Here is a 15,226-nt window from a genome sequence, read left to right as displayed (position 1 = left end):
CTGTGCTCTGCGCCTCGACCAGCGAATGTTAACTGAGCAGCAAGGTGTACAACGCATGCCTTACCACTCAGTATACAGGAGTCGTTGCTCTGAATCAGCCATCAAATCAAATTCACCAGCTGATTCCACCAAATCCTAGTAAAACCTAGTACCTCTTATCAGTTATTCATTGTGACGGGTCTCACTGCTGAAACTCACTAAGATATAGCCGGAGGAGAGCACTGCAGCAGGTATCTCTGTAACGGCTAAGAGGCACGACTGATCGTGCCTTCTCAAGGCACTGCAAACAAGTGGCAATCTAGCTGATCATCAATCATGTGTGTTCTTGCACAGTCCTTTAGTGGGCCATGTAAAAGGACCCCAAGTCTATGAGGCTACACTGTCGGAATTAGTGGCCGGCCGGGAAGTGGATGGCACTGCTGCTGTGCTCTTTCCCCAGCTATATCTCCTGATCACAGTGGGTTTCAGCAGTGAGATCCGCTCTTGCCAATAACTTTTGACATGTCTGATGACTTGTCAAAAGTTATTTTTCATGACAGCAACTCTTTAAAATCTTTTTCACTTGTCAATTTTCTGTCCCCACAAATCAAAGATTAAGGGTATAAACCCACACACTGTATACGCAGCGTATTTACTGCAGCGATATGCAGCAAATACGCAGCAGATTAGATCTAAATAACTGAACACAGCATCAAATGTTCACCACCAAATCTGCTGCGTATTTGTTGCGTATCTGCTGCGTATTTGATGCGTATCTGCTGTGTATACAGTGTGTGGGTTTGTACCCGGAAAATCTGCAGCAAATCTGAACAGAGAAACTAAAAAAGATACAACATTTAACATTTTAAAGCATTAAGAAAAATGACATGAAGTGAAGACTTGGCTACATATAGATTCACTAACACAAGATAAACAACAGCCAATATCCCAGCAAGTTCTTTTCCGTTTTATACAGAATCAATGACAATAATTTCCTTTTGTTTAAAACATTTTCTTTATTTAGACTGTACACAACAGGAGACGCCGGTGACAGCAAATCTAAGGAACAACGTTTGGTTTTAAATTATTATTATGTAACATAACTAAAGTGAACGTCTTATTAAATAAACAAACATTGAATTAAGAAACGCGCAGTCCTTCTACCACATCAGTCACTGTCTACAGTCTGTGAGCGCCTTGTATAGAAAAAAAATGGAATGACACAAAATAAATGCATTGGTTTCCCATGCCGGGATGCAGGCCCATAGCAGAGGCAGCTCGGTATTTACAGGACAGGAGCCTCAAAGCTTCACCCTCAATCTATCACGTTGGCCTCTTTGGTTCCAAAATGACGTATAATACAATGACAATGTCTCTTATTCAGTTGCTATAAAAATATCCATTTATCTTCTCTTACAAATGGCAGTTGTGGCGATTCATGCATCAATTCAGTGCAAAACGTTAAACAATCCTTCGCTTACGGAAAAAAAAAGCGAATGAATTTATTTCAAGTATAAAAAAATATATATTAGAAAATAAAATAATAAACTTCTTTCTCAAGTCCATTGTGCCTGGGGTGACGTCATTGAAATGCATAGCTCGGTGGGGTTTACGACTAATGTTCAGCGGGGTCATGTATTGCTTCTTTCCAGAATAATAGTATGCCAGCCCTCCTTTACAGTGAAAGTATCACATAACAATCCTCTGATACATTAGGCTCTTCTTCTACTGGTACAAGATATACATTTTATACAGATGTATCATTTATCTCTTTGGGGTTGCATTGTATGTGCACTGTGAAAACTCAGCAGTAGACTAACCTGCAGTCCCATGTAAGACCGCAGATAGCATAATGATTGATTGAGATGCATAAAATACATGATGAACTCATGTGTTCTGCCACAGCTGTACACATACTGTATATATATTGTAGGGAAGTCACATTAGGAGCCATTCTGACATTGAGCTCTCATTGCTATCAAATGGATCCACTGGCTGCCTGGCTCCTGGGATTTATCTGTCCCCCATGCCATTTCAGTCCTGGCTCTGATGATACCATGTATCAGCTTCTGTTTTCATACATAGTTGCACTTGATAGACTCTAGCCTTTTTTCAAACCTTGTCAACTTTGTAACTACAATCTTCTACCTGGCAGAATTGCTGAGCTTCCCACGAGACCTCAGTTATACCAATTGCTTTGTCTTATGAAGGGATATGTGAAGATTTTCATGTCTAACATCAGATGTTACATGTGGTCATGTCATGAATATTATAAGTAGCTATGCGTTTACTCTTCTGTGCTGCGGCGTGTGGCCCCTACAGCACGGAAAGGGTTAAGTGAAAGTAAGTGCACTGTCAAGTACCATTATACAGGTAGTGAGAAGAGCAAGTGCTGCTATTGAAATGAGTACCTAGTGGTTTGCAAGTGCTGTGTTGTCTGGAGCTCCCCGCCCCGTCCCTGTCATTAGGGGATCTGTATATCCACCTGTACCTTCATCTGGATTCTCCCTGTTTTTTAACCCCCTCAGTGCAAGATGAAATTGCAAAACAATGATTTAGCAGGCCATTGTGTTATCAAAGGGGTTACAAAAATAATATATAAATATATATATATATTTATAAGTATATATATCTGTATATCCATTCACTTCCATTGTCTCCTGTACACGTCAGCTTGTGCATAAAGTAACACAGTCACATATGTCCATACAGTAGAAAAGCAGAACGCTCCACAGCTCCGTTGCTGGTTTCCAGACACATGTACTCTGCAGGTAATCCACAGTCAGATGCATAAAAAAGTGAATTTGGGAAGACCAATGTTGGGCTGCCCATCATTCAGCAACAATGTAACTATATATTCCTCGCTGCAAGTGCTGGAAGAGGGTGACGGGAAATGCTCAAAAAGCCAGAACCCCCCACCGTACCCCGGAGGGTCCACCTCCTCAGTTGGTCACTTAAGAAAGATGTTCTGGAATGTGCTACTTTTCATCCCTTGACACATTACAGTTGACCGTAAGGTTTATAAAAACCTCTTGGCTTTCTCCTCTGGTGTCACAGTGTTTTCGGATGTCTCAGTAAATGGACATATGAGCTGACAATCTCATTAGCCATATTTTTATAGATGCCTGTGAAGACAATAGGGCGCCTCCAGACTGGCACTTGTCTCAAGTCATCTCTCCCCTTAGCGTCACTGTGACACAATATCCCACTGGTTGAAGTACAGCGAAATTGGTCATTGTCCAGCCACTTCAATCACGCACATCCGCATTCCTCCACAATCATGTTAGGCACGTCCCTTTTGACAATATTGTACTCATCATCAAAGTACAGCATGGACATTGTACTTAATTTTGTTGGAATGCAACAGGAGTTCACTGTGCCTGGATTCAGACCTCGCATCCTGTACTGATTCACCACTGCGGTGTGAAAGGACGAGGCAGAGCCCGGTACACCAGCCAAGTAGGCAGGGCAGCTCCCCTCACAGTAATTTCCATAGTAACCCGAAGGTGCTATGATCCAGTCATTCCACCCAATGAGGCGAAAGTCAATATAAAACTGTTGCCTACAACACAGGTTTGTACGTCCATCACACTCAAGACCTCTTTTGCGTATCCGATGCTTGTTGTCCGCAAGCCTAGCATGAACCACCAAAAAGGGACGGTGGGATTCTTCTCCTGGATCCACATACACTGGAATTACAGACCATTCCTCACAGCCATCACACTGAACCTCTAAGTTAAGCCTACGGTCGCCCTTCTCAAACAGAGCTTGGATGGTGTCAGTCAATGGGAAGGTGTGCCAACCACTCCTCCTGATATCCACTCTCTTCTCCACCAGGCTCATCTTGGCGGGGTTAGAAGGATCTTGGAAATGAAGTTTTATTCGGAGTTTGCGTCTTCCACTCTTTTCCAAGACTTCGGGAAGTTTTAGGTATAGCCAAAGGTTCGACTGAAAGACAAACAGGTTCTGGTTCCCTTCATTGGAAATTATGAATGAGAGCTGGACTCTGGAAGATGTGACATCATCTATAGAAAGTAAAAGAGAAGCTATGAAGATGTACAACTCCACAAGCTAGAAGAGAGGTGTATGGCTATCTGTCAGTCAGTGCAATGGATGTGTTTTATCAACCTGCTGGGGCTTCCCATACACTACCTAGACCCCTAGGCTGTATGGTTCACTCAATAAATCTAATAAGTAAAGGAGAAAAGGTTTCAGCAAATAATACAACAAATATTACCACATGCACAAACTTACAGAGACAATAGGCCCCCTACTTATCTACAGACCCCCATAAAAGATCAGTGTTGATAGATAGATAGATAGATAGATAGATAGATAGATAGATAGATAGATAGATAATTCACAAGCACAGGGCACTGCAACACGTGGTGCCTGCAGTTCAGGACTTGATCAAGCCCTTCTTTAAAAAAGGCAAACAGAAAAAGCCATGGCACTCCAATTTAGTGAAAATATTCCAACAGTGTTTACTCCATACACAAAATTACAGATGCAACGTTTCTGCTCCGACTAACTTGAGAAAGGCTCCAGGTGGAGCAGAAACACTGCATCTGTAATTTTGTACGTGGAATAAACACGATTGGAATAATTTCACTGAATTAGAGTGCTGCGGCTTCTTCTGTTTGCATAGATAGATAGATAGACAGACAGACAGACAGACAGACAGATAGATAGATAGATAGATAGATAGATAGATAGATAGATAGATAAAGATAGTATAGGAGATAGATAGATTCTATCTAGTCTGATCTACAGACCCCTATAAAGGGGCACAACTAATGGTGTCCCCTCCTGCTCCCACTGCACTCATATCAGGTACAGGAATTAAGTGTATAGAGATTATGAGACGATCAGATCAGTGTTACCAAGTAGAGAGACAAGAGACATATGCAAGATAGATAGGAGATAGAGAGAGGAGATGTATGTGAGCAAAACATAGAGAGAGGAGACAAAGAAATGTAATAAGAGGAAAAAAAAGAAGAGAGGAGGGAATGAGAAAGAAAGAAGAAAGGAAGGAGAGAGGGGAAAGAGAGAAAGAGAGAGAGAAGAAAAAGAAAAAGCAAGAAAGACACTTAGCAAGAAAGAAAGCAAGAAAGAAAGGGGGGAAGAAAGATAAATGCAACATGTAAAGATACAGGAGTTGCACTCAGTCTCCCTGGTCCAGTGCTAAGTACATTGTTTTAGCTGATGCTGTATACAGGGGTAGGTGCTGTAAATTGAGGTAGGAGTTCTCTGGGACCCCAGTGTATCCGCACCTACAGACATACACAGTATCTGGCACAGGGTGCACCCCCCCCCCTTCCCCCCAATCACAGGTACAGTGTGACAGGTGTGGGTGGCTGGAACCTGAGGAGCTTTATTCACATTTCATCCACTTCTGCCCATTAGATAACAGTTTGCTGCACTCGATCAGAAAAGATCAGCACCTGTATAGTGACCCAAGGCACAGGTCCAAAGGCATGGTACTGTCTACTCTGTATGAACACTGGCTCCTTCACTCTGTACAAAGCCTCCCTTACTTGTATACTGTGTCCTCTGATTTTATATATACATATATATTACTATGCCCACTGTGTCCTGTCCCATACTAACTAAATAAGGCTCACCTGTCCTATACACTCTGGATGTGTAAGCAAACTGTGTCCCTTCTCCTCATATGGTGCCCTTACAATCCTGTACCCAGTCCCCTTTATTATCTCTTTCTATGCTGATTCGGTGGATTCTGCCCTCCACCTTAACCTTAATGAAGCCTCAGGTCCTTGCCACCTGCACACTGCATGGCATCCTCTTCTCTCTACCCTGAGTCTGCTATATACTGTAGCTCTATTAACTGTACCCTCTTCCCCCCTATATACTCTGCTCTCATTCTACACTCTGTACCAGATCCCCCTATATACTCTGCCCTCATCCTACACTCTGTACCAGATCCCCCTATATACTCTGCCCTCATCCTACACTCTGTACCAGATCCCCCTATATACTCTGCCCTCATCCTACACTCTGTACCAGATCCCCCTATATACTCTGCCCTCGTCCTACACTCTGTACCAGATCCCCCTATATACTCTGCCCTCATCCTACACTCTGTACCCCGACCCCCCTATATACTCTGTACCCCGACCCCCCTATATACTCTGTAGCCCGATCCCCCTATATACTCTGTACCCCGACCCCCCTATATACTCTGTACCCCGACCCCCCTATATACTCTGTAGCCCGATCCCCCTATATACTCTGTAGCCCGATCCCCCTATATACTCTGTAGCCCGATCCCCCTATATACTCTGTAGCCCGATCCCCCTATATACTCTGTAGCCCGATCCCCCACACACCGTGTTAGGGTCACGCACCTGCCTCGGCGAAGCTGATGATCTCGGAGGTGGCCCCGTGCTCGGGACTCTCGGGGCCGGACATCCCGTGGCCGTCCAGGCTGGGGATCTCCAGGCGTCCGTCCTCCCGCAGGCGCCCGGCGTGCAGCTTCCTCAGGGCGGTCAGCATGGCAGCCCGGGGCACGGCATGGGTGATGTTCGGCCGCTCCCGCATCTGTAGCCGGGTGAGAATGTGGCGCTTTACCGCCTCCACGAAGTCCTGCTCCATCCCGGCCGCCTCCTCCGGGGGCCGCAGCCCGCAAGATGCACAGGTGTCCGGGGACGAAGACGGAGGAGGATCGGGCGCTGCTGTGGGGCTCCCGGCGGCGGATAGGACCAGGAGAGAGAGCAGGAGGAGCAGGGAGCTGAGCCGCGGAGCTGGCGATCTATCCGGGAGAGCCACAGTGCTGAGCCGGGGAGCTGGCGATCTATCCGGGAGAGCCATGGAGAAGAGCCGCGGAGCTGGCGATCTATCCGGGAGAGCCACAGTGCTGAGCCGCGGAGCTGGCGATCTATCCGGGAGAGCCACAGTGCTGAGCCGCGGAGCTGGCGATCTATCCGGGAGAGCCACAGAGCTGAGCCGCGGAGCTGGCGATCTATCCGGGAGAGCCACAGTGCTGAGCCGCGGAGCTGGCGATCTATCCGGGAGAGCCATGGAGAAGAGCCGCGGAGCCGTCGATCACCTCCTGCCACACAGATCCGCAGCCTCCTGTTCCTCTCCCGGGGTCTCCACAGTCCAGGAACAGGGGGATCCCCAAAGTAACAAATAGCGGAGACCCCCGGGATCCCTGACTTTATCCACAGTTTGTATAAGTACAGCGTCCTCAGTGCCCCTGCCTCGGGGTCTCCTAAGTCTTGGGGTCACCTTTCCAGAGTGCCGGAATCTCTCTGATCTTAGAGACTCTTTAGTCTCTTCTGTGATCCCTCGGGTCTAGTGGTCTCTGTAATCTCCTGGTTGATGCACTCTCCTGTGATCTCTTGGATCTCTGCACTGGGTCTTGCACTCTCCTGTGATCTCTTGGATCTCTGCACTGGGTCTTGCACTCTCCTGTGATCTCTTGGATCTCTGCACTGGGTCTTGCACTCTCCTGTGATCTCTTGGATCTCTGCACTGGGTCTTGCACTCTCCTGTGATCTCTTGGATCTCTGCACTGCAGCTTGTGTTTCGCACCGGAGCCGCCTCCACGTGTGCACCGGGCCCGGGCGCTGTCCCCCGCTGCTCTGCTGTCACTGCCCCGGCCCCGGCTTCCTATTCGTCACTCGCTGCTTCCTATTTATCCCGTGAGAACCTGACACAACACACGGCGCAGGACACAGGGCTCTGTCACAGGCTGTTTGCAAACACTCAGCTCAACCAATGGGGGCGTAGCAATCATGGGGGGGGGGGGGGGGGGAGGAGGGGGCATTACATACAGGGCATTATATACCCCCTCACCTCAATTACTGGGGAGGAGCATAGGATGGCAGGTCCCCAATCCCTGCAAGGATGAGTACACACAGGTCCCCAATCCCTGCAAGGATGAGTACACACAGGTCCCAAATCCCTAAGGGGCTGAGTACACACAGGACCCCAATCCCTAAGGAGCTGAGTACACACAGGTCCCAAATCCCTAAGGGGCTGAGTACACACAGGACCCCAATCCCTAAGGGGCTGAGTACACACAGGACCCCAATCCCTAAGGGGCTGAGTACACACAGGACCCCAATCCCTAAGGAGCTGAGTACACACAGGACCCCAATCCCTAAGGGGCTGAGTACACACAGGACCCCAATCCCTAAGAGGCTGAGTACACACAGGACCCCAATCCCTAAGAGGCTGAGTACACACAGGACCCCAATCCCTAAGGGGCTGAGTACACACAGGACCCCAATCCCTAAGGAGCTGAGTACACACAGGACCCCAATCCCTAAGGAGCTGAGTACACACAGGACCCCAATCCCTAAGGGGCTGAGTACACACAGGACCCCAATCCCTAAGGAGCTGAGTACACACAGGACCCCAATCCCTAAGGAGCTGAGTACACACAGGACCCCAATCCCTAAGGGGCTGAGTACACACAGGACCCCAATCCCTAAGGGGCTGAGTACACACAGGACCCCAATCCCTAAGGGGCTGAGTACACACAGGACCCCAATCCCTAAGGGGCTGAGTACACACAGGACCCCAATCCCTAAGGGGCTGAGTACACACAGGACCCCAATCCCTAAGGGGCTGAGTACACACAGGACCCCAATCCCTAAGGGGATGAGTACACACAGGACCCCAATCCCTAAGAGGCTGAGTACACACAGGACCCCAATCCCTAAGGGGATGAGTACACACAGGACCCCAATCCCTAAGGAGCTGAGTACACACAGGACCCCAATCCCTAAGGGGATGAGTACACATAGGACCCCAATCCCTAAGGGGATGAGTACACACAGGACCCCAATCCCTAAGAGGCTGAGTACACACAGGACCCCAATCCCTAAGAGGCTGAGTACACACAGGACCCCAATCCCTAAGGGGCTGAGTACACACAGGACCCCAATCCCTAAGGGGCTGAGTACACACAGGACCCCAATCCCTAAGGGGATGAGTACACACAGGACCCCAATCCCTAAGAGGCTGAGTACACACAGGACCCCAATCCCTAAGGGGCTGAGTACACACAGGACCCCAATCCCTAAGGGGATGAGTACACACAGGACCCCAATCCCTAAGAGGCTGAGTACACACAGGACCCCAATCCCTAAGGGGATGAGTACACACAGGACCCCAATCCCTAAGGGGCTGAGTACACACAGGACCCCAATCCCTAAGGGGATGAGTACACACAGGACCCCAATCCCTAAGGGGCTGAGTACACACAGGACCCCAATCCCTAAGGGGCTGAGTACACACAGGACCCCAATCTCAACATCACAATTAGTATATAAGGAACCCTAGTCCTAACATTACCGGCCTTCTCCCCAGGGTATGGGACCCTCCACTCACCTCCAGCTCATTCATCCATCCATCTATTTACCTATCTATCTCCTATCTATCTATCTATCTATCTATCTATCTATCTATCTATCTATCTATCTCCTATCTATCTATCTATCTATCTATCCACTTCTAAACCCAGGAGTTTGGGGACTTTGTTCTTTCTTTTAAACTTTTCCTGGAAAAGCTTATTTAACCCTTTCATTATACCTGGCACAGTGGATATAACGGCTTCTCGCCAGCATATAGTACAGTATAGTATTATCCTGCATAGCACACATCTCATCCGTCTCCAGAATAAACAATATTGCATTTTGGGTCATGTGACCCCATAGTGAAAGGCATTATATTGTGCTGGATGGGACGTCTGTTATTTGCTGGTGGTTACAATAGCGCCATTATCTGCGGTTATTATAATCATCAGTGTTTTAATCCTTTTATAATAATAGTTTTTATTGCTCCTTTATATTCATTAGCTGAACAACCAGATGGAGCTGGTTGGTGAGAGGATGAGAGGAATGATTGGCAGAGAGCGCCACCTGTCTGCGGCAGCCTGGATATACACAGTAACATCTACCATAGAATAATATTAGTAAGGATTATCTAGGAAAGTAAAGATGTATAGAGTTCAGAACTTGGACTAAAGTTTATATATATTCTGTGTTGTAGTGTTGCTTGTAGTTATTTCTTAGGGTCCTATTACACAGAGCAATTTTTAATGGCTAACGATAAACGATCGCTAACCTGAAATCGTTCACCATATTACACAGAACGATGGTCGTTAGTTACTATTGTTACTACGATCGTTATTGCGATTGTTACTATGATCGTTTATTCCTTTTGATCCCAGCAAAACAATGAACAATGTGCAATTACAGTGAGCGATTAGTGAAAAAATGCGGAACTTGAGCGAATGAATGTGGAATTACAGCGAACGATTAACAATGATTTTAGGTTCAGATCTAAATCAACGATCAACAACATACAAACGATTTTATGATCGTTGCCTGCAATTACACAGAACGGGTTAAATTTGAACAATATAACGATTTTTCACACAATAATCGTCCCGTGTAATAGCGCCCTTAGTCTTGTGCTGCCACAGCAGAGGGCAACCATGCCAGATCATCCCTAACTACATAACTACAAGCAACACTACAACACAGAATATATATAAGCTTTAGTCCAAGTTCTGGCTGAAGAAGTTAGATGCAGCCCTAGGGACAACAGGGAGTCTGGGAAAACATGGATACAGCCACAGGCCATAGACATGCCCGAGCTCCGCTCATCTCTAGTAATAACATTGACTTTCCTAAACAGGATTCTGACACTAAGGGCCACATGTATCATCCGGCGAATGGATGATTTTCGGCAGAAAGTGCCGATTTGCGTCTTTTTTTAAGCAAAAATGGCGGATTTGCGAATAAAATATTCGCAAATCGGCACTTTCCGCCGAGTACGCCAGGGGGCGGAAAGGGGGCGGAAAAGGGGCGGAGAGTGGGCGGAACGGAGGGCGCGGACTCAGAGTCCACGCGATTTATCATCCGTTCCGCCAAAATGTACGCCGAAAACCTACTCCAGTCCTCAGCTGGCGTAGGTTTTCAGCGGTGCGCAACGGCGCGCACGGGATTTATGTAGAGGCAGTCCGCCTCTACATAAATCTCCGTAGCGCCGGAGCTGCGGGGGCATTTTTACGTCCGGCGTAAAAAACGCCGGACTTAATAAATGCCTCCCTAAGAGTATATGAGTAATCTTTGATTATATAATTCTAGGGTCCGGTTGGTCAAACATACATGAACTTGGCCCAAGCCGTCATTGAGTCACATACACAGACATAGTTGTATTTTTTGTGATTGTGATATTGTAGAGATGTGCACATACAAGGTCATATCATTCCCTGGCAATATACAGTATTATAGGCAATACTGTGTGATTTTGCAATGTGTTTCCCCAGGCATGTACATGTACACAGTTACTAAACTGACTACAGGGTGGAACCAACTTAAAAAAAAACAAAAAAAACTGTGATGATATCACATAAATTGTTCACATAAGGCTGCAGCCAATCGCTAGCCTCAGCAGTCATGTGACATACACGCAAGAAGAGTCCAATAAGACCAGTGATTGGCTGCAGTGTACATGATGTCATTGAAGCAGAACAGTGGCTGATATAGGGGGCAAGTAAAGGCTTTGTTCACTAATAACCTCTCATCTACCAGGTTAATGGGGGCCTATGGGTGTGTTTGACTGGGGGCCTATGGGTATGTTTGACTGGGGGCCTATGGGTGTGTTTGACTGGGGGCCTATGGGTGTGTTTGACCGGGGGCCTATGGGTGTGTTTGACTGGGGGCCTATGGGTGTGTTTGACTGGGGGCCTATAGGTGTGTTTGACTGGGGGCCTATGGGTGTGTTTGACTGGGGGCCTATGGGTATGTTTGACTGGGGGCCTATGGGTGTGTTTGATTGGGGGCCTATGGGTGTGTTTGACTGGGGGCCTATAGGTGTGTTTGACTGGGGGCCTATGGGTGTGTTTGACTGGGGGCCTATGTATGTGTTTGACTGGGGGCCTATGGAGTTTCCCACCACAACATGCACAGAACGTAGGGTCATATTCCGGACTAGAAGGAAAACCATCAGCATCTGAATATTCGCAGCACCACCTGGGGGAGCGGATTCTGATAATAGCATTGTATCAGGGAATTACAATCCATGGATTATAACAATTTAATCATTAAAGATCAGAAGATATAAGGTTATAATATTATAATGTAATGGTGAAAAGTAAATATGACCAAATGTCCCATACTGATACGTTGGCCCAACACAAAGTGACACAGCGCTTGAAACGCATTCAGGGCAGCACCAGGAGCGTGTTTACAGCCTATTTGCCACTGGAACATTGAAAAAGACCCCGGGTGGGTCGAAATGTCCATTTGTCCTGCAAAAATAACTGTTGTCTCGCACCACTGAGTTGCTGCTGTGTATAACTTATATCTGGCCTTGCCTTATATCACGCTGTAAATAAACTTTGATCACTTTACATATTACAAGATATTTTGTTACATTGTTTACGGGCTAATACCCTTCCGGAATAGCATATACTAAACTACACCTGTAGTACACCCCTATCTTCTAAAATATGGCCCCAAACAAGTAATTGGAGACGTATTAACCAACCACTGGAAGATAGAGTTCAGATGGCAGCCAGCACCTAGTCAAGGCCTCCAGACCTGCCCTCATAGTTCTGCCAGTACACCCTTCTGATGGAAAGGTGTACAATGCAGTGTTCCAAAGAGATCAATTTATTGATTGTACAACTTCTCTACAGGAAACTACAAGTAGAAGTGATATTAAAGGGAACCTGTAACTAGAGATGAGCGAACCGGCCGAGGTTCGGGTTTGTATGAACCTGAACTCTCGGCTTCTGATTTCCGTTGTCTGCCCACTCCGTGGAGAGGGTGGATACAACCTACGGCTATGGCTGTATCCCAGTTTTCCAGGCTATCCTCAGGCTGTATCCACCCTCTCCACGGAGCGGCAGACAGCGGGAATCAAAAGCCGAGAGTTCAGGTTCATACAAACCAGAACCTCGTCTGGTTCGCTCATCTCTACTTGTAACCCCTGGACAGCTCCCCAAACTCACCCTACCCCTGGATACGGCCCCCCAACTTACCCTATCCTGCTGGTCCCACCACAAAGATACAGGTGCCTGCTTATCTGTGCACTCAATATGCAAATAAGCGGAGATGAGTCTGATGTCCAGAGAAAATCACTGCTCCAGTGACTTCGTATGGACGTCGGACTCCTCTCCACTCATTTGCATATTGAGCACGCAGATGAGTGCGTGGCCGCATCTCCGCAGTGGAACCCGCATGGGTAGCGGAACATGGCTAGGATGGGGTAAGTATGGGGAGCCCTATTAAGGGGCGACAGGTTCCCTTTAGGGTGGGTTCACATAGGATGACTCGCAGCAGAAAGGTAAGAGAGGTAATGTCCTGAAAGGTCCCTGTGAATACATACTTTCAGACCGCTGCTAGTATGTAATTCAGCCGCCCCCTTAACCCCTTCATCGGCTCCCGCTGTTTGTATACGTTACCTGTCTCCTTGCTGCACGGGGTCCCGGATTCCTGCTCTGCCGCCCAGCCAATCAGTGGCTGTGGGTGGGCAACACACTGATTGGCTGGGCGGCAGAGCAGGAAGCTGGGACCCGGCAGCAAGGAGACAGGTAATGTATACAGACAGCGGGAGCCGATTAAGGGGGCGGCTGAATTACATACACGCAGCGGCCTTTCAGACTGCTGCAAATATGTATTCAAAGGGACCTGTCAGGACCTTACCTCGTAGCGAATTTCGCTGCAAAACTCGCAGCGAGATTTTCGCTGTGAATTGTCCTGTGTGAGGGTAAGTCCACTCGTTCTTATTCTGCTGCAGATTTGATGGGGCAGATTTAACCAACATAAATAAATAGCTGCAACATGCGGCAGAATAAGTATGTGTTAACATACCCTAAAGGGGTTATGTGGGGGTAAGAATAAATGCATATATGACTTGGGGTGGGGTAACGTATTACTGACCTGCCCTGATGCCCCAGCACCGGCCATGCCGCTCCTGCTGCATTATCTGCCTGGCTCAGCCAATCACTAGCCACATCGATGTCCCGCTTCCATTAGTGATTGGCTGAGCAGGCAGTTTTAGTGGCGCATCATCAGCAATTAGGAAATACCTGAGAGGACCAGTGACCAGGAGCGGTGGCTGTGGGGGGGATCAGGGCAAGTGAGTGTCAGTTTTTTATTATATTTATTATATTTACCCCCCCCCCCCCCCCGTTATCCTCAGATACTCAGATATACTCCTTTAAATGTTTTAAAATGCAGGAGAAGAGTAAGGGTAAATTCACACGGGCGGATCCGCCGGGAGTCCGCAATACACGTATTATTATTCTTATTATTATTAATATGTGTATTGCGGATTAGCTGCGGATTTCGTATGTGAGACTCCCGGCGGATCCGCCCCGACAGAAAAAAGAAGCAAAAACTAGAATAAATGCCATAACGCACGGTAATGGTACTGACTGCGGCCATGTGTCATTTTATGCCATAAAACTCTCACAAAATGGCTGAAATACACGGTTTCCACATCCACAAAACACAAATATCGTCTACTTTTCATTTTCTACATTATGTGGTAAAAAAAAGGCGCCATTAAGATGTACACCCTGTCCCATAAACATCATGGAGGCAGAAGGAGGGGCTGTAAGATGGCGCCATATATCTCCTCACAGCGCTGGGGCCCTTACAGGAGAGGTAGGGGCCCCATATTACACACAGAAGGCGCCAAAACGAGCTCACCTCATCAGCCGCGTCCCGCCCATCTGCTCCCTCAGCAGCCATTCACTGACAGCCAGCAGAGCTCTCAGCGCAGTGTCCAGTCACGGCCTCAGTAAGCGCCATTTCTGCTCCTTATCTCCGGACCAGCTGGAAGCTTCTGAGGTAAAGTCTGTTCCCCGCAGGTGCCTCAGGCCTCCATTATTATCACGCAGTGTCCCCGACCTTTCTTGCCGTAGCGCATGGAGCCGGGAGTTCCCATAGCAACCGGCAACCAATGGCATCCCTGCTTTCCCCATCCCGCCCGCACTGGGGATTGGTTGCTATGAGCAACATCCACAGACATAGCGTGATAATGGCTCCAGGACAGCCAATCAGATTGCAGCTTACAAAATGAAGCCATGATGCGATTGGTTGCTAAGGGCAACGCCTCAGCCTTCACACGTCCTCAGAGATCAGGTGAGTCTCCACATAAAGCCCAGGAGGCAATAGGAATATGTAAGTTATTAGTGGAGAGTCACACCTAGGCTGGATACATTACTATCTGTTGTTATATTACACTGCTGGGG

General features: G+C 47.5%; 2 protein-coding genes across 5 annotated transcripts in view; both read right to left on the bottom strand.

Annotated features, from left to right (window-relative positions):
- The window catches only part of GLI2 (GLI family zinc finger 2), a 452,275-nt gene extending 437,308 nt beyond the window's left edge, over positions 1-14,967 (bottom strand). For all 4 annotated transcript variants that reach the window (XR_011364490.1, XR_011364485.1, XR_011364486.1 and 1 more), the window contains exon 1: positions 14,682-14,967. The gene's annotated coding sequence lies outside the window, so the exon portion shown is untranslated. The remainder of the gene's footprint in view (positions 1-14,681) is intronic.
- INHBB (inhibin subunit beta B) lies at positions 991-7,686 on the bottom strand. The gene is made up of 2 exons (XM_069982434.1): positions 6,348-7,686; positions 991-4,004 (listed from the first exon to the last, which is right to left on the bottom strand). The coding sequence occupies exons 1-2, from the start codon at positions 7,018-7,020 to the stop codon at positions 3,232-3,234; spliced, it is 1,446 nt and encodes a 481-aa protein (XP_069838535.1). The 5' UTR covers positions 7,021-7,686; the 3' UTR covers positions 991-3,231.
- Positions 14,968-15,226: the final 259 nt, after the last annotated feature.

This window comes from Dendropsophus ebraccatus, chromosome 9, assembly GCF_027789765.1.
Source record: "Dendropsophus ebraccatus isolate aDenEbr1 chromosome 9, aDenEbr1.pat, whole genome shotgun sequence".
NCBI lineage: Eukaryota > Metazoa > Chordata > Amphibia > Anura > Hylidae > Dendropsophus > Dendropsophus ebraccatus.
The sequence above is the reverse complement of the archived record's forward strand: the minus strand, read 5'-3'. Positions and strand labels throughout refer to the sequence as shown.